Genomic DNA, 22,327 nt, shown 5'->3' on the forward strand with positions numbered 1-22,327 from the left:
CCTGCAGTGCCTCGTGCTCCGGCACCAATCTGCTGAGGAGAAAAGCGCCGGCTGGCTGAGAGCAGAGCAGGGGATCTCACATTAAATCCCTGGCTGGTCTCTCTTCCTCTGTTTTAAGAACAGAAAAAGGAAACAGGAAAAATCTCTCCCACTCAAATCCTTTCAAGCCCTCGGAGTTACCCTCCCAGCCAACAGAGAAATCTCAGCTGTGGCCAATGTCCTCCTCTCAGAAGAGCTGCTCTCCTCAAACAATTCCACAGCAGGAGAGAAGCTAACCTTGAAATCCTGGTAACATGAAGTCTCTGACCTCGGGAGCTAACATCAGGTCTCAGGTTACATCTGCATCTACAACTGAAAGTATTCCTGATATTTTTGAAAGAGTTTAATGCGTGGACAGTGCCAACTCTCCTGACCAGAAGTACAGCACAGCCCGGGTGCCCGCAGGTCCGAGCTGCCCTAGGCAGCAGCTCAGTGCAGAACAGCGCAGCCTGGCTTGGGTTACATTTCAAAGCAGATCACCTGAACTACAACTTGTTGCAACTAATAAAAATCACTAAGTTTAATGACAATACATCGTAACATTTCAGCAGAGCTTACTTCACCCTGTAATAGCCATGTAAACCCTGTCTGATGAAGCAGCTTTCACACCCATCAGCTGGAGACGCGCTGATTCCGAGGAGGAGGAGGCCACGTCCAACGGGTGGCTGATGCTGTGCAATAGTTCACATGCATCCGCAGAGATAAAAGACATTGAGGAAAAACAATACGATGCCATCCTGTATTAGTGATGCAATGGGATTTAATGATGTAGAAATAAGACTGCCAGCATGCCTTGTGCTCATAAGGTACACAGCAGAACAACTAAGCCACCCATACTCAAATAGGATTATGTGCACCCCTCCCACTCCCACCCTCCTGCTCTGTGCAGCACTGACCCAACTGCAGGCTGACACTGCAGAAGCACCGAGCAGGGCTGAGCAGCAATGGCCCCAGAGGGGCTTCCTTCGTGTGCCCCACCTGGGAGGGGGCAAGGCTCCTCGTGGGCAAGAGGTCTGCTCCAGGAGCACCGGGAGGCTTTGCTGCAACCAAAACCAGAGTGAGAGCACTGCAGCACGATGGCTTTAGCACGAGAAGGCTGCTGTTGGTCTAGCAAATGCAAATTTAGTTTTAGCCTAATAACAAATTAATCAAAATAAATAGCTTACTGAATCCAAATACATTGACTAAATGAACAGCCACACTGATCACAGATGGCCCCAGTGGAAATGTTTTGGTAGGAGAGCACAGCCTCCCTCACCTCCTAGAGGAAACCACAGCTTCCCAGAGACCTGCAGAGCTTCCTCAGCGCAACAAGCGCTCCTTTTAATAAGAGCCCACAGTGAAGGGTTAGAGCTGCTCTCTGGCTGTCATTAAACTTCACTTGGCTCTAACCCACCAGTGGGAAGAGCTCCAAGCACTGCTGTTAGATTTCAGCAGCCCCACACCACATTTGCACAGGGAGTGCAGCGAGGCCACAGCCTGTCCCTGAGAGCCCACGGGGAGCAAGAGGGGCAACCACTCAGCATGAGCATCCAAGCAAAAATCTGGCCACATACACCTCCACAACTTAAGCCATGTTTCAGACTGACTCCAAAGTCTGTGGCTTTTTGTGTTTTTACCAACAACATTTGCCTCGCAGCCCCAGGGCATTCATGGGTCTCACAGCTACAGCACTTCGAGCCACCAGAACACAGCATGCTCTGCGTCCTGCATTGCCTCACTGGTTCTCTGAAACAAACTTAAGCCCATTCATAAGCTTTCTGTCTGGCCAAAACTTCAGAAACATTGTTCTGAAAGCAGTGAGGTGACTGCTACAGATCACTATAGCAGTTCAACCAACACGAGCTGGGAGAGAAGACTAGACTAGAGGCAAAGACCAAAGATCAATGCCAACAGAAACACCAAGGTTACAGCTGAAGCAAAAGAGAAATACAAACTAAAAACCATGCTCTGGTTTTAAACCATGCCCTTACTTTAATGTTGCTTAGGCACAAGGAATCGTGCCTCGCTGGACTTTCAGCTGGCCTTTTGCCTCAGACTGCTCTGGTGTTCATTTCTGCAGTGTGGATCCATTTTCCCACTCAAAGATGAAGGTTTATCACCTCTAGAAGTGCATTTAAGTTGATTTGTCACAAAAACACCAGATAACCTCTCGTCTTGGAGTCAGTTAAAAAAAAAAAAAAAAAAAAAAAGCAAAATACAGAAGAAAACTCAACTGCCAAGGAAGGGAGACCCAGCCCTGCCCAGCCCCACACCACAGCAGATGCACCTCCAGAGCACCACCGCCACCCAACAGCCATGCAGCATCAGCACTGTGTGCAAACACTGCCCCATGGACCGGTTTTACTCCTCAAATGCAAATAAAGAAACGCATGAACTTCAGACCTTTAAAACTTTTAAAAATAACAGCTTTCTAGTACAACTAACGCAGCATGATGCAGAAAAGCAAGCAGGATGCTGCCAAGTTCAGTCATTTACAGACTGCTAAGTCAAACAGTTCTCTGCAACACAAAGTTGTTTTTACTGTGCAGAAGGCAGCCATGTGCCTGCACCTCTGTGTGTGCATATTCCTGACCTACTTCCACTTTCTAACTGGGAAACCCAAGAGCAATGCTGCTCGGGGATAGCTGAGAGCTTCCGGCTCTCAGCACGAGCTCAGGGCCACCCTCCAGCAAAGCTGCACCAAACACCACCCCTTGCTCAGGTCCCATCCCCATCACACATGTGCTGCTGTTATCACAGTCCTTTCCTCTGCCTCATAGCAACAATCCTCCTCCCTCCTGGTCCAGTTCTCCCCCTGAAGTGCTACAACCGCCCATTGGAAAAGCCGGCCGTCAGCAATTCAGCCGCTTCCAAACCATAAGCAAACCTCCAAGGTCAGGCGACAGACAGGGCCGGCAGATCCCCTGATTAGGAATCTGAGTTTTGACTTTGTTGCTAACGGACAGCAGCACTGCCTCCAGAGCAGTTCTCCATTAGTACCTTCATTCTCTGCTCTTTTAACAGCAAAGATAAATGAATACATAAGTGAACTGGAAGAAAAGGGACAGGAACTTTTTTCCTTAGAAAAAAACAACCTCCAAGTAAGGCATTGACAAGAAGGACTCTCTGCCAGGTAGACACACTGCTAACCTGCACTGAGACAAGCTTGTTCTGAAGCACCGACAACTGCAGTAACAAAAATAGTCCAAAAGTGCTGCACACAATTGCTGCCTTTTGATCTTGTGCTAGTTAACAAGAGAGGTGACTTAACCCATAACTGCTCTTGCTGGAAATCAATGCAAGTACCCAAAGCATTTGTGTATTTTTGCATCCAGAAGAATGAAGCAGCCCAGCATGTTTGTTTGAAGGTGGAGAGGGGCAGTCACAACTCTCTTGCCACTTTAGAGGCCAAAGAAAGCAGCCCCCCCGGACTCAATGACCAGCACAACAGAAGAGCATATCCTGTTAGCCAGAAGCCCATCCCCAGCGGCCGCCCCTCTGTGTGGCGCAGCTGCCAGGACCCTGATGGGCAGTGCTGGGCACATGGGGATGGAGCACGGCTTTGTGGGCCCTCAGCCAGCTCTGCGCTGCCCAGAGTCCTCTGGCTGACACAAGGGAGGGCTTTACCTCCCTCCCGCAGGACCCAGCTCATGCTGAGCAGGGATCACACAGTGTAACTTTTTAACCCGAGCTGTGCTTGGCATCCACTTGAATAAATGGAGCATGGGAGGCGGGGGAGGCTCTCCCCCACACACTTGAATTCCTGCCAGCTTTAACGCCAGTGAACTTTGCTTTGAGTGACAAACTTCAAAAAGTCACCTCATCACCACACAAACGGGGGAGGAAGGCAGCGGCAATCCCTTGCTCAACCAACGTGACCTATGAGGAGCAGCCACGCAGTGCCACGCTTTTACCTTTCTTTCTGCAGGTTACAGAGCACAGCAGCAGGCCGAGCTGCAGAGCAGCGCTTGGGAAGCTCAGCTCTTGGAGGTACGGCACTCTGAGCCCAGGATGACCCAGAATGCCGGGCAGGGCCGGTGCCCACACCCTGAAGCAGATGCAAAGTGCCCAGGTCAGGGCGCAGGGCTGTCCAGGTCGCTGCCCCCCTCATTTATTTGCTGTTGGGGTTTTAATGAGTCAAAGCACACAGCATTCAGCCAAGATCTCTCATGAGCTATCTGCTCTTCCCAGGAAATCCCACATATCTGCTTTTGAGCATTCTCTGAAGTGACAGATTCTCGCAGTTCACATTTTCAGAGCGGATCAGTTGCCTCTCACCTATTACAAAGACACCACCATACCGTGACACCGGCCCCAGCAGAACTCAGTTTAGAAGAGCACACGAGGCGAGCTGCATCTTTGTGGCCCCAAGATAACTGCCTTATGAGATTATCTCTTACAGACACATACGCATCCCTCTGCAGTCACCCTGCGGACACCACCACCCAGTGACCTCATGGCAGCCCGCAGGGCCCGGGCAGACTCGAGCCGGGCCAGGCAGCAGTAAGGGACACAGACCATAACACGGCCACGCGAGGCCCCACACAGCGCGCGGCTCCAGCGCTACGGGACGGGGTTCGGCGCCAGACTCCGTGCGCAGGGTCCCGGCCCTCAGCTGACCTCGGACACGGCCGGTGCTGAGCGGGGCCGACCCGGAGCATACGGCTCCCAGCGCGGCACGGAGCGGCCTCCCCGGCACTCCAGGCCCACACCGAGATTCCCTGCCCGGGGAGGGCCGGGAAGGCCCCGCCGCCACCCGTCCGGCCCGGACGGCGCCCGGAGCCCCGCGCCGCTGCCGGCTGCCGGAGTCCGGGGAACGCGGGCCCCTCCCGGCCGCCCCCCAACCCCCCCCCGGGCGCGCCGCGCCGCGTCCGCTGAAGGTGACCTTCACGGGGCCGGGGCTCCCCGTGCCGCCGCGCCGGGACGGAACGCGCCTGGCCGCCCCCACCGCTCCCGGGCTCCGTCCCCCATCCGGCGCGGGGCCCGACCGGATCCCCCCCAACTCCGCCGCTCCCTCCCGGCCCCGAGCGCACCCCCCGCGGCGTGAGGAGGCCCCACCGCCCCGGGCCGCCGTCGCGGAATCCCCCCGGACCGCCTGGGGCGCTCCGTCACCGCCGGGCCGCGGGAGCGCAGCAGCGGGGGCGGACACCGCGCGCGACGACCCCGGGGCCTCCGCGTCCGCGCCGACGAGGGCTGGGCCGCGGCTCCTTCTCCGCCGGCCCCGCGCCTCGAAACGGCGGCGCCCCGCGGCGATCCGGCCCAAGGCGCGGCCCCCGTCCCGGCCGCCCCCCGCCGCGGCCCCCCCCTCCCTTACCCTTACCGGGCCGCCGCTCGGCCTCCGCCGCCCTCCTGCCGCGCGGCCCCGGCTCCTGCTGCTCTCCGCCCTGCGCGGAGGCCGGCACGGCGGCCGGCGGCATCTCGTCCGCTTTGCTGACCATGGGCGCCCCGCGCCGTGCCCGCCGTGTCCCGTCCCGCCGCGCCGCGAAGGACAGCGCCGCTCCAGCCCACGTGGTGCGGCGACCCCGCTACGGCGCGCGGCCCGGGACCAACCTCCGCGCCGCCCGCAACGCCTTAAAGGGGCCGCGCGCACGGGGCCGGGGGCGGGATGGGCCGTGGCGGGGCGGTGGGGCCGGACGGGTCGGACGGGGGTTGCGGCTCCGCGCCGCCCTGCGCTGTTCTGCGCTGCCCCTGCGCTGCCGAGGCCCGGGCCCGGCGCAGGGGCACGAAGCGGGCCTCGCCGCGGGCCGGGCGGGCTGGGACCGCGCTGCGGGCCGCTGCCGACCTTCCCGACGCCTGCAAGGTCGCGCGCGGGGCCCCGGGGCTGCGGTGCCGCCGGAGCGCTGCGTGTGGGACGGGCGAGGGACGTGCGGGACCGGGGCGAGGGCGGCCGCCTTCCTCGGGGTTGAAAAACGAACGGCCAAAAGCCAATTCCGTTCGGTTTGCGTCCCGGGGACGCCGCGCCAGGAGGTGGGCCGGGAGCAGCGGCGGCGGAGTGGGACCGGGCCGTGGGGCCTCCGGGAGCGCAGAGCTCGGCCGGCCCGCAGCCGTGTCCCGGGGACGGGGTGGGAATGGGGACGAGGACCGGGCCGCTCGGTTTCCAGCCGTGACAGAGCCGGAGCCCGGGGCTGTGGGACGGGGCTGCTGCCGGTGGGAGCTCGGGGGGCTGCACTGGGGCGGGAGAGCGCGACTCCAAAGGGATTGCGTTTTTTTCATTAAGAAATAACAGGGGTATCACAATGGCTTTTCACGTACAGCTCACAGCTCCGTTCTCTGCTCTCTGGCTATGTAGAGAATACGTTTTGAAAAATGCTTGGTTAAAAAAGTCAACGTGAACATGGTGCGGGTGAATAATGGTGCCATGCAGTGAACTGCACCCTCACATAAAGCAGCGCAGTGTCAGAGCTCTGGCTCCCGTCCCATCGCCGTGGATCTCCCAGCAGGAGGCACACGGTGCCGCTGCCCCGGTTAGCTCTGCGTCCAGCTGAGAATGCCGTGCTCTGCTCTGACGGAGCTGCAGCTGCTCGAGCAGGGCCAACTGAGTGCAGGGCCCGGCCTGAGGCGGCGCAGAGCCGGTGGGGACGGCAGGCTCCTGCACAGCCCCAAGGGTCCCAGCACGTGGCCCTGCGCCCACTGGGGAGATGTGGCTCAGCATCTGTCTGCGGACCTCAGGAAGAAGGTCTGGGTTTACGGATGCAGGAAGATGTGGGAGTTCAGGGCTCGGCATTTCATTACTGGTGTGACTGCAGTGATGGGAAAGTGAATCTTTGAAAGGGCAGCCTGCAGAAAGCCTCGAATTCTGCCTTGGTCAAACAAGCAACAGGACCAGACCTGGGTGCGGGCAGCTCCTGCTGGGTGTGCGAGAGGGGTAGGACGCCAGCTGGCAGGCTGGATGCAATCAGGGAGTGCTCTGCCAGGAGGGTGGTAGCACATCAGATGGGCATTGGGCCCGTGCAGCCTCGTGGGGAGTCAGGCAGAGCTCTGCCGGGCTGTGCTGTGCAGGACAGCGCTGACACTTCAGCCAGGGAGCTGCTGAGCGCCGCAACAACCACACCACCAAAGCAGGAAGCATATAGCCAGGGGCACTTAGGTAGCCCCAGCAAACACACTCAGAAAATAAGGCATTTTAATTAATGGGGTCAAGGAGAGCTCCCCAAGCAGCCTGCCTGGGGCACTGTGTAAACCATGGGGCTGCCTCTGCCACGTGCACAGCTCCTCTGCCTCTGCTGCTAGGTTGTGCAACACAGTGTGTACCCTCCTTGGAGAGCACCTGCAGAGCTGCAGCATGGGGGGAAGGATGATCACTACACCAGTGCTCTGGGCCCACTGGGCTGCAAGCAGTGCAGAACAGCAGCAGTGGGTGCAAGAGCCGTGCCTGGCTGTTGGTCTGCACGCAGGAGTTGCCAATATGCTGTTTTACATATATCAGGTAATGTTTAACAATAGAGCATTATTGCTATGCATCCATTTCCAGTCTAATTATTAAGCTTTATGCGTCAATGTTACACATTGTTCCATACAGAGCGTGTAGGTGTCAGCAGTTACACTCCCAGCCTATGCGTGTCCATGTACAGAGCTCTGCAGCACAATTACAGCTAACTGCTCCGACTCACGCGGAGCTGAGCAGCGCTGAGCAATGCAGTGATGGGGCACTGCCCAGTGCTGCAGCCAGGGCTGGGGGCAGCTGGACCCCCTGCACACGTGGGCAGGGCAGGCACTGCCCGGGGCTCCCTGCTGCTCCGTGAGCTCAATGCTCCCAGCAGCATCCCACAGGTGAAACACAGGAGCACTGCCTTTCTGGGTTTTGGGATCATTTAGATCTCGTTGAGCATTTTATATAAATACAAAGATTAAAATAATTTATTTCAACATCATTTCTATTACAATCATACAGTGTTTTCCCTTCAAAGCAAGTGCGTTATGTGTATACATATATATAAGTGCGTATATATTGTACTCTAGAGCTTCCCCCCCTTCAGGAGCAGCAGTGACCGCAGAGCAGTGCACGAGGCCGGCCCTTCCCAGCTCAGGGCTGGTTCCAGACTCTCATGGCCCTGCTGCCTCCCTGCCCATTCCGGCTGCCATGGGGTGGGCAGAAGCCACGAGGCACTGAGATGGGATGTGCCTCTCGAGCTCCTTGCTGATGGCTGAGAATGGGGAAAGGTCCTGCAGCTCCCACAGAGTTGCTTCATTTACATACTAGGCACTAAAAATGCTGATTGTTAGGAAGATATTTACAGAGAACAGGAGGGTACTTACACGCCCTCCCCTTTCTAATGCTCAGGTTGGTCATGAACAACATGATTTTGTCAATAACTTCATAATAAAAATGCAACACGCTCTGTGTATCAGGATTGTCTAGGAACGAGGGGGAACCAGCTGTGCAAATCACAGCACAGGGACGCACAGAGATGTTTTACCCTCTCTCACATTAAAAGAACATTGGGAAGTGCTCTCAGCAGAAGCACTGAGAGCCTGGGAAGAGCAGCCCTGTCCCAAGGCCAGGAGGGGCTTCACCACGAGATGCCAGGTTGTGCTTCACCCGCTGCCATGCAGTGCCCTTCTGGGAGCATGGCCAGAGGCTGCTGGGGCAGCACTGGGGGCACGGGGGGGCCCTGCCACCAGAGTTGGACACTTCTCCCAGTGGTGCCCATCACAGCCAAAGGGCAGCATGAAAGCTGCTCGCCTTCTGCAGAGCTGATCGTACTTTGGGGTTTGATTTCACCATCTGGAGAGCTGGCCTGGGATGCAACTGAGAGTCTCCTAAAAGCACTGTAAGTTATAAACACTGAGCTACAAAAATAGAGACCTCTGGCTGCATGGGCACTCTGCGGGCTGGAGGCAGGTGATGGTTCAGAGGGAGGGCGATGCTTTCCCAGGGGTTTGAACTGAGCACGGGGGAGGTGGGCTCCAATGGTTCGGACACTGCAGGCAAAGCGTCATCTGCAGCCTCTGCTGCTGATGGGGCTGCGCTGTGGCCACTCTGTCCCGTGGGTGGCAGCGCACCAGATCCCGCTTTGCCAGCGCCTTGCTGACACGATTTCAGTCTGCGGTGAGAAAACAGAGGCCGGCTGTAGGTGCCAGTGAGGAACACAGTGCCGGCGCGCGGACACCCCGTGCGGGTGATGCGGGTCACAGCCGCGCTCCGGCGGGGAGCGGCGCCGGGTGCTGCAAACGGGCACCTTTCACTTTGGGGGACCCCTGCATCAGCTTCGTCCCAGCCTCGTTCCTTTGTTGCCCCTCTGCAAGCCTCGTGCAGCGTTGCCCCAGCACGGCCCAGCCCTGCGGGCTCAGCGCGGGGCCGAGAGCAGAGCGCTGTCTTCCCCGCCCCGTTCCCAGGGAACGGCGACCTCGGCCGCCGCTCAGCACGGTGCTCCGGGCTCAGCGCCTTCCCAGCCGCTCAGGCCGTGCCCGCCTCGATGCTTACTCCCGGGCGCGGGCACCCCGGGGCCCGGGCCCCGGCCGCTTGCCGGCCTCGCCCTTGGCTGGCCGAGCCCCGGCTACGGGCTCCTGCGGCGGCGGCGGGGGCAGCCGTTGCGCCCGGGGGGCCGCGGCAGCGCCCCGGGGCTCGGCGTGGGGCTCCGGCGGTGACGGGCGCTGCGCGGCGGGCGGCCGCGCCGCGTAGAGGAAGAGGGCCGGGTCGGGCATGGCGTCGTGCTCCTCGCGCACGGGGTCCCCGGGCCGGGCGCCGACCCCGGCTGGGCGCCGCGGATGCGCCCTATGGCCGCGGCGCGGCGGCCCGCCCTCGGGCGGGGGCTTCTCGGGGGGCGGCCGCCCGCCGCTGCGAGGGCCCGGCAGGCGCTGGGCGGTGGCGTGCAGCTGCAGGGAGAGGTAGGCGGCCGCTTCCGTCTGCTTCTGCAGCTCCGTGTCGAGGATGGTGACGCGGTGGCTGCGCCGCTTCAGCTCCTCCAGGAAGCGCCGCTCCTTGCTGCGGAGGCTGGAGCGCAGCGCGGCCACCAGCGTCTCCTTGTGCCGCAGCTCCTTGCGCAGCTCCAGGTTGTCCTTCTCCTTCTCCTGCAGCTGAGCCTCCATCGCCCGGCACTTCTCTTCCAACTCCCGGTCCAGCGCGTCTGCGGGGAGGCAGCAGTTAGGGGAGCTTTGCTCCGTGCGCGGCGCGGTTCCCAGCACGGAGTGGCCGTGCGGGGTGCTGCCATGTCCCAGCCGTGCAGTGGGGTGCCGCGTGCTTCTGGGAGTAGTGGTTCCAAAGCCGCCCATGGGCTGCCCAAGCAGAGGCTCCCTCCCAGTGCACGCAGCCCATCCCTGTACCCCATGATCCCCTCTGCATGGGGACGGTTTCAGGCTGGGAGAGAAGAGTAAAGCCCAGCAGTAACACCATCAACCCAGCGCGTAGGGTGTTGCTGCCTTTGTGCCAAGAGACTGAAAAACCAGATTAGAGGACAGAGAATGCTAATCTGGGATTACCAGGCAGTTGGGCCAGGCTCAGCCAGGCACCTCAGCATAAATGCGTGCACGTGTGTGGCTGTTTTTCTGGGGGCACGTACACACGTGTGTATGTATGGGCACACAAGAGCCCATATATCTGATGCTATTTTCCCTTCTGCTCTCCTTGCTGAGCGTGCAGGAGGGATCTGAGTTCTTCTGCACAGGTGCTGCCAGCTGTGATGCGCTCCCCATGCTGCCTCCCTGATCTGAACACCCGACCTGTTTGGCTTCTGTCTGCACTGCAGCAGTCACTGCCAGGCACGGGCCCTGGCAGGACATGTTTGAGCAGTGGTGCCGCAGCGAGCAGCACTTCCCCACGGCTCCCAGCCAGGAGTGGGGACCGTGCCCTCCCTGCCCCAGTCTTTCTGAGTCACCCGGCATCACCTGGAGATTTCACACAAGCCCTGCCTGTCACTTCTGCACGCTCTGCACCGCCCTGCCTGGGCCGTGTGGGCTGCTCCACTGCGGCTCCTGCTGCCCGCAGGAGGATGGCACCGGCTCCCACCCACCTCCCCCACCATCCTGTACATGCCAATGCCCTCTGTGGAACACGAGCACGAGCTCAGCACCAGGCCAGGTGCCCCCACCAGCCCACTGAGGGCAGAGCGCAGGGGGTTGTGGCTTCAGGCTGCCGCCTTTCAAGAAAGAGCGTTCTCAGCTCTACAAGGAAAGACACGCTCTTGGTGTGGGGACGCCAGGGATGTGGCACCACGCAGCATTCCCTGCACTCTGCCATCAGAGGTGTTGTGAAGATGTGAGCAACGTGGGGCAGGGGGATGTGGTGGAAGACGGCCGCTCAAGCACAGCGGGAGGGGTGGATTCACAGCCCTGCACAGCACACAGCGTGCCCAGGCGTGATCCCACAGCTTGCAGAAAGCTCTGCCTGTTGTGATACACGTTGCAACTGCTTTACAGCTTCGGCTCTTAAGTGCTTTCTGCAAGGAGAAATGTTTTATAATGAGATCTTAAGGGAGGAAGCTGCATGCAGTAATTATTACAAGAGTGATATTGAAGAGTGATCATTTAGCGGCATCTTAATTTAGGCTGTTGCCCCATAAATGTACCAACTGGGATTGTACTCTTTTGGAGCTGTTAAGGCAGCTTGATGGGCAGCGCCCCGCGGGTGGTGCTCTACAGGCGATGGTCACTGCCACGCACTGGCACTGCTAACACCGGGCAGGCAGGGAGAGAAGCCGAGCCCCCGGCATGCAGCCATGGCATCGTGCTGGGACGCAGCCCAGAGAGGAGGCGGCGCTGCTCCCACAGCATCCTCTGCTGGGCACGGCAGCTGGGCAGTGCTGGGCCCGGACACGAGGGAGGGACGCGATGAGGGCTCGGTGCCACGCAGCTCCCCGTGCACTCCTGTCTGCAGCCTGCAGCCGTGCTGAGTGCGCCAGGATTTTTTTGCCCCTTTTTATGGAACGCAAAGAGTTTTTTTCATGGGATGTAGTGTTACATAACGTCACTGGAAGAGGTTCCGAATTGACTCCAAATGCCCAGGACAGCGCACAGGGTTTTGGGGGAGTGCAGGGGTCACCGACTGTCTGTGTTTGCTTTCTCCCGGGGCTCAGGGGTCTGCCAGCTTTGAGTCGCTCCCCGGGGATCTGCAGTGCCCCTGTGGGCTCTGTGTAAGGGGATTAGCAAAGCAAACCCGAGGAATGCTTGCTTTCATATGCAAACCCTCCCTGGGGCATCGGCACAGGCACTCAGGGCCGTCCTGTCTGAGCACAGAGCCCCAGCGGTCCTTCAGGTCGGAGGCCGCGTCCGCCCGCTGGCCCCCCACCCCTCGGAGCACTGCGGCCGTTCCCCCGCACACTTACTGCTCTCACCTTGCTGGCGGGCCTCCAGCTCCTTCATCTCAAGGTCGTGGGTCAGCTCTGGAAGAGAAACCAGACGGCAGTGAGACGCGGCGCAGCGCTGCTTCTCTGCCACCGCGAGCGACCGCGGAGCGGCAATGCGGGCAGCGCTCCGTGCTGGGACTGCTCTGCAGCTCTTATCTGCTCAACCATTTTCGGCGCTTTAAACCAGGACGAGAGTGGAGCAATGGACTGAAAATAGACCGAAGCTAAACTGCCGCCTGAAGCGTTTCATCATTTACTGACTGCAGAGTGATCTCTGCCTCTGTGCGTGGTGCAAGCAGACCCACAGCAACCACAGCCCCACGGACCCCACACAATTTCTCAGCGAATATCACAGACCACCAAACCACCAGCAAACAGGAGGAGCGGAGGGACAGCAGCATTCGGTCATCCCGGAGCTTTTTGTCTTCTGAGTATGAATTTAAACGGTTAATCTCTGCCCTACATTTTTCTTTTAATCTGCTTTCGTGTTGACTCTAATCCCCATCACTGCCGCCCTGAAACGGAGCTCTTGGCTGAGGCTGCTCTGCCGTCTGTCTTGGAAAACAAATCTGTGGTGAGAATGCAGAGTAACGGAGAATGTAATGCAATTTCTGGAAAGCTTTCAGCACTCCTGCCTGCCCCACGGAAAATCAATGGCAGCTGTGTTATTTTACTGAAGTTAAAATAATGGAGTCTCAGAGAGATTCCAAATGAAACCCAAAGCCGTCTCCTGCTGGAAAAGATGTTGCTGCCTGCACAGCGATGCTCAGGACGGGGTCCCCGCTTCTGTGCTGGGGTGCTGGTGCCTTGGAATCCCTCCCTGTGTCGTTCCCACGGCTGACCCCATGTGTGCCTCCCTTCCTATGGGTGGGTCAGGCTCCTGTGTCCCCACTGGTGCTGCGGCCACATGCAGCAGTGGCTGTGATGCCCTCTCTGCACCACGTGGTTCCAGCAGAGGCCATTGCTGGGCCCCGCAGCGCAGATCCCCAAAGCCCAGCACCACGTGGAGCCCTCACTGCCACCACAGCCCCTCCGGGCAGCGCGGCTCTCCTCCTGCTGCTCTGCTAACGCTGGGAATGTGCTAATTATTGCCACAGCAGCTGAGCTCATCTTCCAGTAAAAGGAGAAACAGAGGAGTCTGAAAGGATCTATTGCTATTTCTGCTGTGTTTATACTTTGCAAATAAAATGGGAGTGGGAGGGGAGCCAGCACTGCTGTAACGCAAGGATCCTTCCAGCAGATGAATCACTCTACGCTGTGCTTTGCCGCGTTTATCTTCCTGCAAAGCCTCCAACCGAGGATGTTGCACTGCAGGGCTTTACTGGGGTCAGCTTCCCCCGTCCCCATGGTGCAGCTGTGGGAGTGCTATCCCACTGTCCTGTGCTGGCAGTGCAGCAGAGGGCTCAGCGGGTGCTGCAGTCCCTCCCCAGCTGTCGGTGCTCCATTGGTGCACAGCTGTGAAGCAGAGCTGCAGGAGGTACTGCTGGCGGTGAGGCCACTGAGACACCAAGGTCATGATGCAAAAACCCAAGGTCACAGCAGCACATCCAGGCGCAGCAATGAGCTACATGCCTGGACCAGGCAAGAAAGTGCTGACTGACCCATCTACCTCCCTCACGCAAATGAATAGCAGGCAGTGGCACTGTAAATACATCCAAAGTCACCCCGGAGCTACACAAGAGCTTGGACCCATCATACCCCGCAGATGCAGAGCCATGTGCCTCATGGATGGGGCACGGTGCTTGTTGCAAACAGCAAACAGGACAGGGCCATTGCTGCCAGGGTGGCTCAGAACCTCCCTGCATGATTTATGCCCGAGGGTCCCCTGGCCTCAGGTATCTGGAGAGGCGTGGATGGAGCTATTAAAACAGTGAAATGAAACAGCAAAAGTCAGAAAGGATGGGCGGGAATGGACAGTTTTAGAAATGCCCTCATGTCTCTGTTTCCCAGGAATCAGTGATGATTAGGAGCTGAAAGACAATGAGTAATTGGCCAGGCTGAATTATTGATGAGAGCCACTGGGGTGGATTCCAGGGGCGGGCAGGAGGATGGGGGGAACTGCCCCAGCCCAGGAATCCACGTTCCTCCAGTTCTGAGAGGGACCTCAGCACAGTCCCATGCTCGCTCACCCCATCGTCGGTTGAGTTCAGCCATTTTCCTTCCCTTGGGCAAATGGCATCTGGGAGAAAGGGAGAACCAGTTCTAGGTTTTAATAACAGGACTGTCTTTGAGGGCAGGATGGGCTGTGCTGGGCTCCCTGTGCCACAATGCCCAGTGCTCACCTGAGCAGTGCTTCTGCAGGCGGAGGATCTCCAGGTGCAGGCCGTGGAGCAGCTCCATCTGCTCCTTCTTCAGGAAAGCGATGTGCCTCTGCACACTCTGGATCTGGTGCTCCAGGGACACGGTCTCCATCGCAACCGAATTTGCAGCCCACGCCTGAGGGAGAAGAGAGGGCTCACAGTCAGAGCACAGCTTGGAGGGTCACCCCAGCAGCACCAGCCCCAAGACCCGTGGGACACAGAGCCCTGGGCTCTGCACCCTGTGCTCCACAGGGATGTGGCTGCAGGGCAGCAGCTCCGCACGTGCAGCCCTGCAGGACAGCACCCATGCCTCTGTTCGGCCCCACTGCCTCTTGTTTCAGGCTTGGGCTGAAAGCCCCAGCAATGTGAAAACAGAAAATGCACCACACAGACCCTTGTATTGAATGGGCTCATTTCTGTTTTAAGTATGGCCTTGGGAAATCTGCCTCATCACTGAGCAGAGATACACCTGGGGCAGGATCACCCCTAGGAGCCGCACAGCGGTGATTTCAGTTGCTCACTGAGCCCCACATTGCAAAGCAGCAACTGCAGGATGAGATCCAGTGGATGAAAAATACAATATGGTCTGTCCAACCCGATCAGCATTACACGGCAGGAGCTCAGTGCTGCCTCATGCTGGGAGGGTCAGCCCCAGGGCATGGAGTTCAGCAGTGTGCAGTGCTGTGCGCTGCCCTCCTGCATGGGGAAGGAAAAATGAACCTCTGAAGGACCCTTAGATCTTGGAAATATCACTGTGCAGATGTGGAACATGTCCCTGTGCCATGCACCAAGCTCAGAAGGGAACCTACAGCAACCCACTGCAGAGGTCAGTATGAGTTTTGCCAGCAAAGCCACAGCACAGCACAGTCCTGCTGCTGGGAAGCCAATCCACATTCATTTGCTTCTGATTTTCCATTCCTTTCCACAGAAACTTCAGAAGTAAGCAAACGTTCAGCTTGTGTTTACAGCATGCCCAGCCCTTTAATGCAAGACATTTTAAGCTAATTCCCACACCCTATATCAAATCAAACTCCATTGAAGCTTGACTCCAAAGTAAGCAATTTTGGCAGCAGCTCTGGCTCAAAGCTTTATTCTTGCCAAAGCATCTACAGATATGTGAAAACCTTGAAATCGGGGCTCCATTTACTCTGCCTTTCACAAGGAGGAGGGGTTGCATTCAGGCTCCAGTGCCCGTGCACTTGGGGCTCATTCCTCTGCTGTGGCCATTGCCCCACTGCAGACCCAGCGCTGGGCCACTGCAGGACCCGTCCCACACTGGATTCAGGTGCTCTGCTGGCACATCCTGCACAGCTACAGCCACTGCGACAGACAGGGAGAATTTTTAGCCCCCCTCTTCCAGCCCTGATACAAAACCCCACAGCACACTGTGCCCCTGGGGTGCTGCCCGGTGGGGGAGGCTCTGCCTGTGGGGGTGCTGTGCCTCCTGCAGGCATGGGGCGGGCTCAGCTCACAGCCTGGCTGGGCTTTCCACTCAGGTGCTGCAGCAAAGCTCCCAGCCAGGGGGGCGGATGGGGCACGGGCAGGGTGCCCAGAGCCAGCCGGGCGGTGCAGGAGATCCCTGTTGCCTGCAGCCCAGAAGCGCACCTCGTGGCAGCAGCACGTCCTCCCCCAGCCCTGAGGGTGGGGAGGGGCTGTGGGAGGGCCGGGCACGGCTTTGGAGCAGCTCCTTTGTGGAAGTGGTGGGACCTCATCTCTGGGTGGTTAGAAAGTAGGTTCGGCAGAGCCTCGGAGGACATGTGCTGCTATTTTCAAGTGCTTTGTTCTATCTGCTTGAGATGTGCTCGGTAGAAATGGCTGGAGTTCTGCCACTGAACTTTCCCTCCCCTCCTTTAAGTGGAAAATTATCCTTTTCATAACAATGATTTTTTTCTCCTTAAAATCAGTAGTTAAGTAATAAGTTGATTAAAAAAAAAAAAAAGCTTTTGGGAGTTAAGGTCTGCTTTGTCTGGTTTGGAAGACAAAAGATCTGTGTAGTTGATCTGTGTGTTTAAAAACAAAACTGAACAAACGAACATAAAAACCCAAACAAAAACCAAACCGTGGTTTGTCTCTATGGTCCCAAGCCCCTCATTCCGTGAGGCTGATTTTTGCACCCACAGAGCCATCCACGCCTTGGGCAGGGCTCTCCTGGCAGCACGCATGCTGCTCTTCTGATGGCTGAGAGGAGCTGTGGGGCCGCAGTGGGGTACGTGCACGTGGAATCCCTGACACCTCTGCGACAGGTAACGATGTAAGAGCCTCTCACTGTTAACGATGTCATGGAGTCTCAACAGCATCTGTGAGCTGTTTGAGCATTTCTAATGCTATCAGAAGGGAACAAATGAGCTATTGCCTTGCTGGAGTTATCTGCACACATTACCCTAAAGAATTTCCAAACCTAATTCGCGGCAACCATTATTTTCCCTTCATTGCTTTTGAAGTTAAGCGAAGATTGCAACGGCGTTTTGAGCGTTCAGTTTGAAGCAGTTCCTTTGGTCACTGCGCATGGCAAAATGGGAGGTGTTGGGAGCTAATAAGGATGATGTGCTGCTGGCTTAATGACACCTCGTGGAGCCACCGCACCTTCCAGCGAGCAGTGCCCACGCTCCTGTGTTGATGTAGGTACTGCAGAGCGGCTCCCGCATGCTGGAGCGGGGCAGGAGTCAGGGCATGGTGAGTGCTGCTGCCCTGGCGGATGGCACCGGTCTGCATCGAGCAGCAGAGGGGCTGGAAGAGGTCCTGCTCCCATCCCTCCCTCGCCACTGTGGCTGTTACTTTGCATTTCCAGACTCTGAGTTGGCACCATGAGTGGTGGTGGAAGATTGCACAGAACCACGTACTGCGTGGCCCTGGGGAGATGAGTGAGAGCCTGCAGCTTCGGGAGGTGATGTCATGCGGCATAAAAGCCAAGGGTAAGCGATACTCTCCTTTGGGTTGAAGGATGCTCTATGTCCTTGTTGCTCATAACTGCACACATGCACGGAGGGCCAGGAAGGAGGCAGCAGCCTGCTGAGGGTGGTTTGTGCCCCTCCCAGAGGGGACACCTGCAGCCCAAACTGTCCCCTCCCTGCAGCTCTGCCTGCACTGCTAGTCTGCTGCAGGCGTCAGCTCCACTCGTGCCTGGGACTGCACCAAAAACAATTTGCCACTTGATCTGCATAGAAGAAGGCTGTGCTGGGAGGGCGGTTCTCAGCAGCAAAGGCTGTGCCTATCTGCCCTAACACAGCCCCATGGGGTTAGGGCTGGCGGTGCTTTTCAGACAACACCTGGATGCGCAAAGGGCCCTCCTTGGCCGGGTGCTCCTGAGTTTTGCAGCACCTCAGGGTGCTGGGTGCCATGCGAGATGTGCTGCACGTCAGCATCACTGGACATCCAAAGGACTTCATTCCATCACAGACCGCCTTCCAGGAACGAGTGGCCCCTGCTGTCCCTGCAAGGCTTTGAGCACAGGACTCCCAGTCTCCTCCTTGGAGACACAGAGTGCCTTCTGCAAGTCATTTGGGATCTGACATTTAGCGTTAAAAATGACTTAAGCATCCAGTGAGTTACAGGAGGTTTCTGAATTGCTCTTGCACTCTGGCTCCCATGAACTTGCAAAAGAAAAGGATTGAAGCAACTTCCTGCAGTAACTTTAGTTTAGTTACAGGCCTGCAGATTTGCTTCTGAGGCAAAACTGTACAGGAGTCCATTTATGTGAACTGGGATCCCAGAACTTTGACCTAAAGAAACAGCCTTGGTTCCTGATGGTGCATTTCAAAGGCAGATGTGTACCTACTGCATGTCTGCATACCCCAGCACAAAAACTGTCATACCAAGACCCAGCCTCTATTCACATCATGACTTGGCCAGTTACCTCAGGAGTAAGAGGGCATAAACAAGGTTTGCAGGAACAGGTCAATAATTCCTCCAGCTGTGGTTCCCCTCACCATCACATGAAAACATACTCAGGAACGAACACGGATACATATCAGAAATTCATTCCATTCCTCTTTATGATCACAAAGAATTTGAGCGCGTTGAACTTTGCAGCAATGTCATGAAGCAAGTACGTCTTTAAATGTAAGGAACGTATGGCAAAGGGAAGCTGGGAGCTTGAGAAGGTCACAGAGGCAGTGACAGCGCCAGGAATAGAAACTAGAGGTGAAATCCCAGCCTTGGGAAAGTCAGCGGGAGCCTTCCTTGATCTGAGCGGAGCAGAATTACACTCAGCGTTCTGTTTGCTATTCATTATCTAACAGTATCTATTCAAAGATAAAATCAATAGGAGGAACGTTGATTATAAATTATTGTGCTTTCCAGCAATTCCTTGCACACCGCTGCCGGTCCGACAGCCGAAGCTGCGGGCTGTCTCTGCTGGCAGACGGCGGCGGTCAGGCCGTGCTCTGCCGCTGCCCGCAGGGAAGGAGCCGCGGCCGGGACTCAGCTCGGGGAGCGCGCGGCCCTCAATCAGCGCTGGGAGTCGATCACGACCTGAAGCGGGCGATCCCTGCGGCGCGATCCCGCACTTGGGGAATTTCGCAGCGGCGCTCTGGGGGCCCTCGAGTCCTCCCGCGGCCTTAACCCGCGGAGGGGGCCGACCCCGGCGGCGCTTCGGACCGCTTTCCTGCGGCAATCGCCCTCGGAAGGAGCGACCGACGGACGGCCGCGCTCGGGGCGCAGCAACTTCTAGAACAGACGCGGAGCGGGCAGCGGGCAACTTCGGAAGGAGGAGTTCCCCCCGCAACCCCCGCCGGGACGCCCCCTCCTCGCTCCGCAGCCCGGTGCCGCCCGTCCCCCCGGTGCCGCCGCCTCGCTCCGGCGCTCGGTGCCCGCCGCGCTCGGCCGGCCGCCGCCCGCCCACCCGTCGGCTCCGGGCTGCGCGGGAGCGGATCTCGCCGAGCCCCGGCCGCGGCCGTACCGCCCGCGGGCAGCGCCCGGCCCCCGCCCCGCCGCCGCGCCGCGTTACCTGGGGGGAGCGCCGAGGCCCCGCGGGGCGCCCGCTGGGCGTCATGGAGCGGCCGCGCCGGGCCGGGCCGGGGCCGGGGCCGGGGCCGGGGCCGCGCCGGGCTCCCGCGCCGCCCGCGCTGCCTGCGGCGGCCCCGCCTCGCCCGGCCCGGCCCGGCCCCGCCGCCCGCCGGCAGCCGCGCCGTAAACAGGCGGCAACGTGACCGGAACTGGGGAGCTCCGCCGGGGCGCCGCGCCGGGCCGCGGTCGGGAAGAGTCGGGCCGAGTCGAACCTCTCGGCGCCGAACCGAACCGAGCCGCACCGAGCCGCGCAGCTCCGTGCCGCGCCGGGCGCCCGCGGGGCAAGGCGGCTCCGGCGGCAGCGGGGCGCGGCGAGGCCTCTCGGGGGCCGGCCCCGGCGGCGGGGGCATCTCCTGAGCGCCCCGGGCCCCGCCGGGCTCCGCTCCCCGCTCCCCGCTCCCCAGCTCCGCTCCGCTCCGCTCCCGCCGCCGCTGTCCGCGGTGCTGACGGCGCCCGCCCTCCCTCCCCCGGTCCCAGCGCGCCCCAGGCTCTGCCCCGCGCCTTCTGTGGGGACCCCCGGCACGAACGTGCCCTGCAGCAGCTGCCCGCTCCCCGCAGCCCCTCCCGCACGGCTCGGAGCCCACGGAGCCGTTTCGCAGCAGGCCGGGAGCCCGGGAGCCGATGGAAAACCTGCGGTGTTTGCTCTTCCCCCGACCTGTTAGTGTTAATACAATTCAAGATGTGTGTGGGGATGTCAAATGCGGGGTAGCGGTAGCTTCAGTAAGGAAATCGGTGGGGAGACACTGTCAAAAAAGAGCTTCCTTGAATCTGTGGTCAGAGGGATGATGTGAAAAGGTTTACTCATATGGTTGGTAATTCTTCACGCCCTTTCATTTGTGTCATCCCGAGCAGCTGGGGCTCCACTTGTGAAGATAACTGCATTCATTGTGTCTCTCTTACAGCAGGGGAAGCTGAAATGTGGCCTGTTCCATGTCACATGGCACTGTAGGAATAGAGAAATGGTAGAGTCCTCCCGTCAGCTGACAGCCTGCTGATCTGCTCCCCGCTCTGAAAGCTGCTGCAGAGTGCAGCATTCCCAGGCAGGTGCTCGTGGGGCTGGGTTGCCGTCCTCACCTTAAAGCTGTGCTGTTCTGCATAGGGGAAGCTTCAGAGTATCGGCCCCCCGTGCACAAGCAGCACGTGAGTGTGTTGTCAGGCAGCCCACAGGATGTGATTTGTGGTGTCATTTTGTCATCTCACTCCCGTCTCCTTTCTGAATGTCTGAGACCCTGACCGAATGCCTGTGCTGTGCACAGCACTTGGACTCTGCCGAGGGAAACAGCCCCGCATTCTGCCTGCAGGTAGAAAGGCCCAGGTTCAATACACTGGATCTGTAACATCCCGTGCTTTGGGGGAGATGGATTTGCAATGAATTATTCGAACAGTGGTACTTAAGGCCACAGCCAGCGCAACTGGAGCCTGGGTCAGTACTGCCAGCTGTCCTTTGCCCATCCCAGTCCCCTTGCTGTGTGTGGGAGTGTGGCTTTTCAGTGCCTCCCTGCAGCTTCCCCTCACTCATGTCTGCTTTATTAGAAGTGAATTACAGGCGGGACAGGGGAGGATGGTTTTGGAGCGCATCATGTTTCACCAGATCTGTACATTTTTCATTGATTTTCCAATGAATAAAACAGAAGCCTGCAGACAATCAAGGTCAGGCATTTGGGGACAGACAGCTGCCTCTGAATGAGGTCATTGCTCCAGGCCACGGCAGTGCCAGCACGCGAGGGCAGCAGCAGCACTCAGCATCCAGCAGGTCCATGGCTGAGCAGCTGCCCTGCAGCAACCACCTCACAGCTGGGGTTGGGCTGGGGGATCTTCAGAGGTCTCTGTGAGCCCCTCCAGTTCTGTGGCTCTGTGAAACGAAGAAACAACAAAAACGAGGGGATGTGATGAGTGGTTATGGAAGCTGGCAACAGCACAAAGAAAATTAAGTGTAGCACGCTCGCTTTTATGACTGGAAGAAGTGAAGGTCTAAGGGCAAGGACTGGGAGCAACAGTAAGAATTCAAATACACTTCTGAAACCATAATTTGATGATGAGGCCACACGTTCAACTAAGATGGGATGATATATGGATCAAATGAAGAAATAGAAGAGGAACAACCAGTTTAGAAGAAGGCAAGATATATGCGTGATGCACGCGTGCTGTTAATAATTCTAAAGGGCTCTCCCACGTGCTCGCCCTTCTGTACTGAGCTGATGTAACGGCCGGGACGTGCCGGTGCGGTCCCTCGTTTGTGTCCCGGTGCAGCAGCGCCCGCCCGCGGTCACCCCGCGCCCCTCCCGGCTCCGATGCTGGCTCTGCTACTCCTGCGGGCCGGGCGCTTTGTGACCCGCACAGCGGCGGTCGGCGCCACCATCTGCTGACGTGCACCCAAATCGGCCCACCGAGATGCCTTCTAACGGGACTGCGGTAGCACTCGGCCTCCCCCCCCCCCCGGCCGTTATCCCAGCGGTCCGGGGCCGCCCGCAGCAGCGCTCCACCCCCCGCGGGCGCTGCGGGGCTCGGCGGGCGTTGTCCGGGGCGCGGCTCCGCAGCTCCGTGCCTGCACTGCCCCCCGGCGGCTCTCCGCAGTGCCGGCCCTCAGCGCCGGGTAAATTGCGGGGGGAATTCTATCAGTATTTCGTTTAAAAGCTCGAGTTTAACTTAGCCTCACATACTGCTTTTCAACTGAATTGGAACAGTGTGTGTGCGTGCCTGCTAGCTGCTTCGAGAAACTAA

At 58.5% G+C, this 22,327-nt stretch overlaps 2 protein-coding genes across 3 annotated transcripts; one reads left to right on the forward strand and one right to left on the reverse strand.

Annotated features, from left to right (window-relative positions):
• Positions 1-4,908: 4,908 nt before the first annotated feature.
• LOC146543043 (uncharacterized) lies at positions 4,909-8,358 on the forward strand (the record flags this gene model as incomplete). Its single annotated transcript, XM_085241189.1, has 1 exon — positions 4,909-8,358. A coding segment is annotated over one exon (1,329 nt), but the record flags the coding sequence as incomplete, so codon positions are not given.
• On the reverse strand, positions 7,850-19,733 carry CCDC92B (coiled-coil domain containing 92B). 2 transcript variants are annotated; one of them, XM_085240820.1, is made up of 4 exons: positions 19,548-19,733; positions 14,585-14,738; positions 12,282-12,338; positions 7,850-10,088 (listed from the first exon to the last, which is right to left on the reverse strand). In XM_085240820.1, the coding sequence occupies exons 1-4, from the start codon at positions 19,590-19,592 to the stop codon at positions 9,442-9,444; spliced, it is 903 nt and encodes a 300-aa protein (XP_085096946.1). In that variant the 5' UTR covers positions 19,593-19,733; the 3' UTR covers positions 7,850-9,441. The 2 variants fall into 2 exon arrangements, with proteins under 2 accessions (XP_085096946.1, XP_085096947.1); XM_085240821.1 differs by having other exon boundaries at positions 12,291-12,338; positions 19,548-19,712.
• Positions 19,734-22,327: the final 2,594 nt, after the last annotated feature.

The sequence above is a fragment of the Meleagris gallopavo genome, chromosome 21 (assembly GCF_905368555.1).
Source record: "Meleagris gallopavo chromosome 21, MGAL_WU_HG_1.1, whole genome shotgun sequence".
NCBI lineage: Eukaryota > Metazoa > Chordata > Aves > Galliformes > Phasianidae > Meleagris > Meleagris gallopavo.

Bases quoted from the DNA above. Each gene is read 5' to 3' on its own strand.
- CCDC92B (XM_085240820.1), bottom strand. From the start codon at position 19,592: ATGACGCCCAGCGGGCGCCCCGCGGGGCCTCGGCGCTCCCCCCAG. The intron at 14,739-19,547 runs GTAACGCGGCGC...CTTCTCCCTCAG, and splicing joins GGCCTCGGCGCTCCCCCCAG to GCGTGGGCTGCAAATTCGGT. The intron at 10,089-12,281 runs GTAAGTGTGCGG...GCCTCCCCGCAG, and splicing joins CCGCCAGCAAGGTGAGAGCA to ACGCGCTGGACCGGGAGTTG.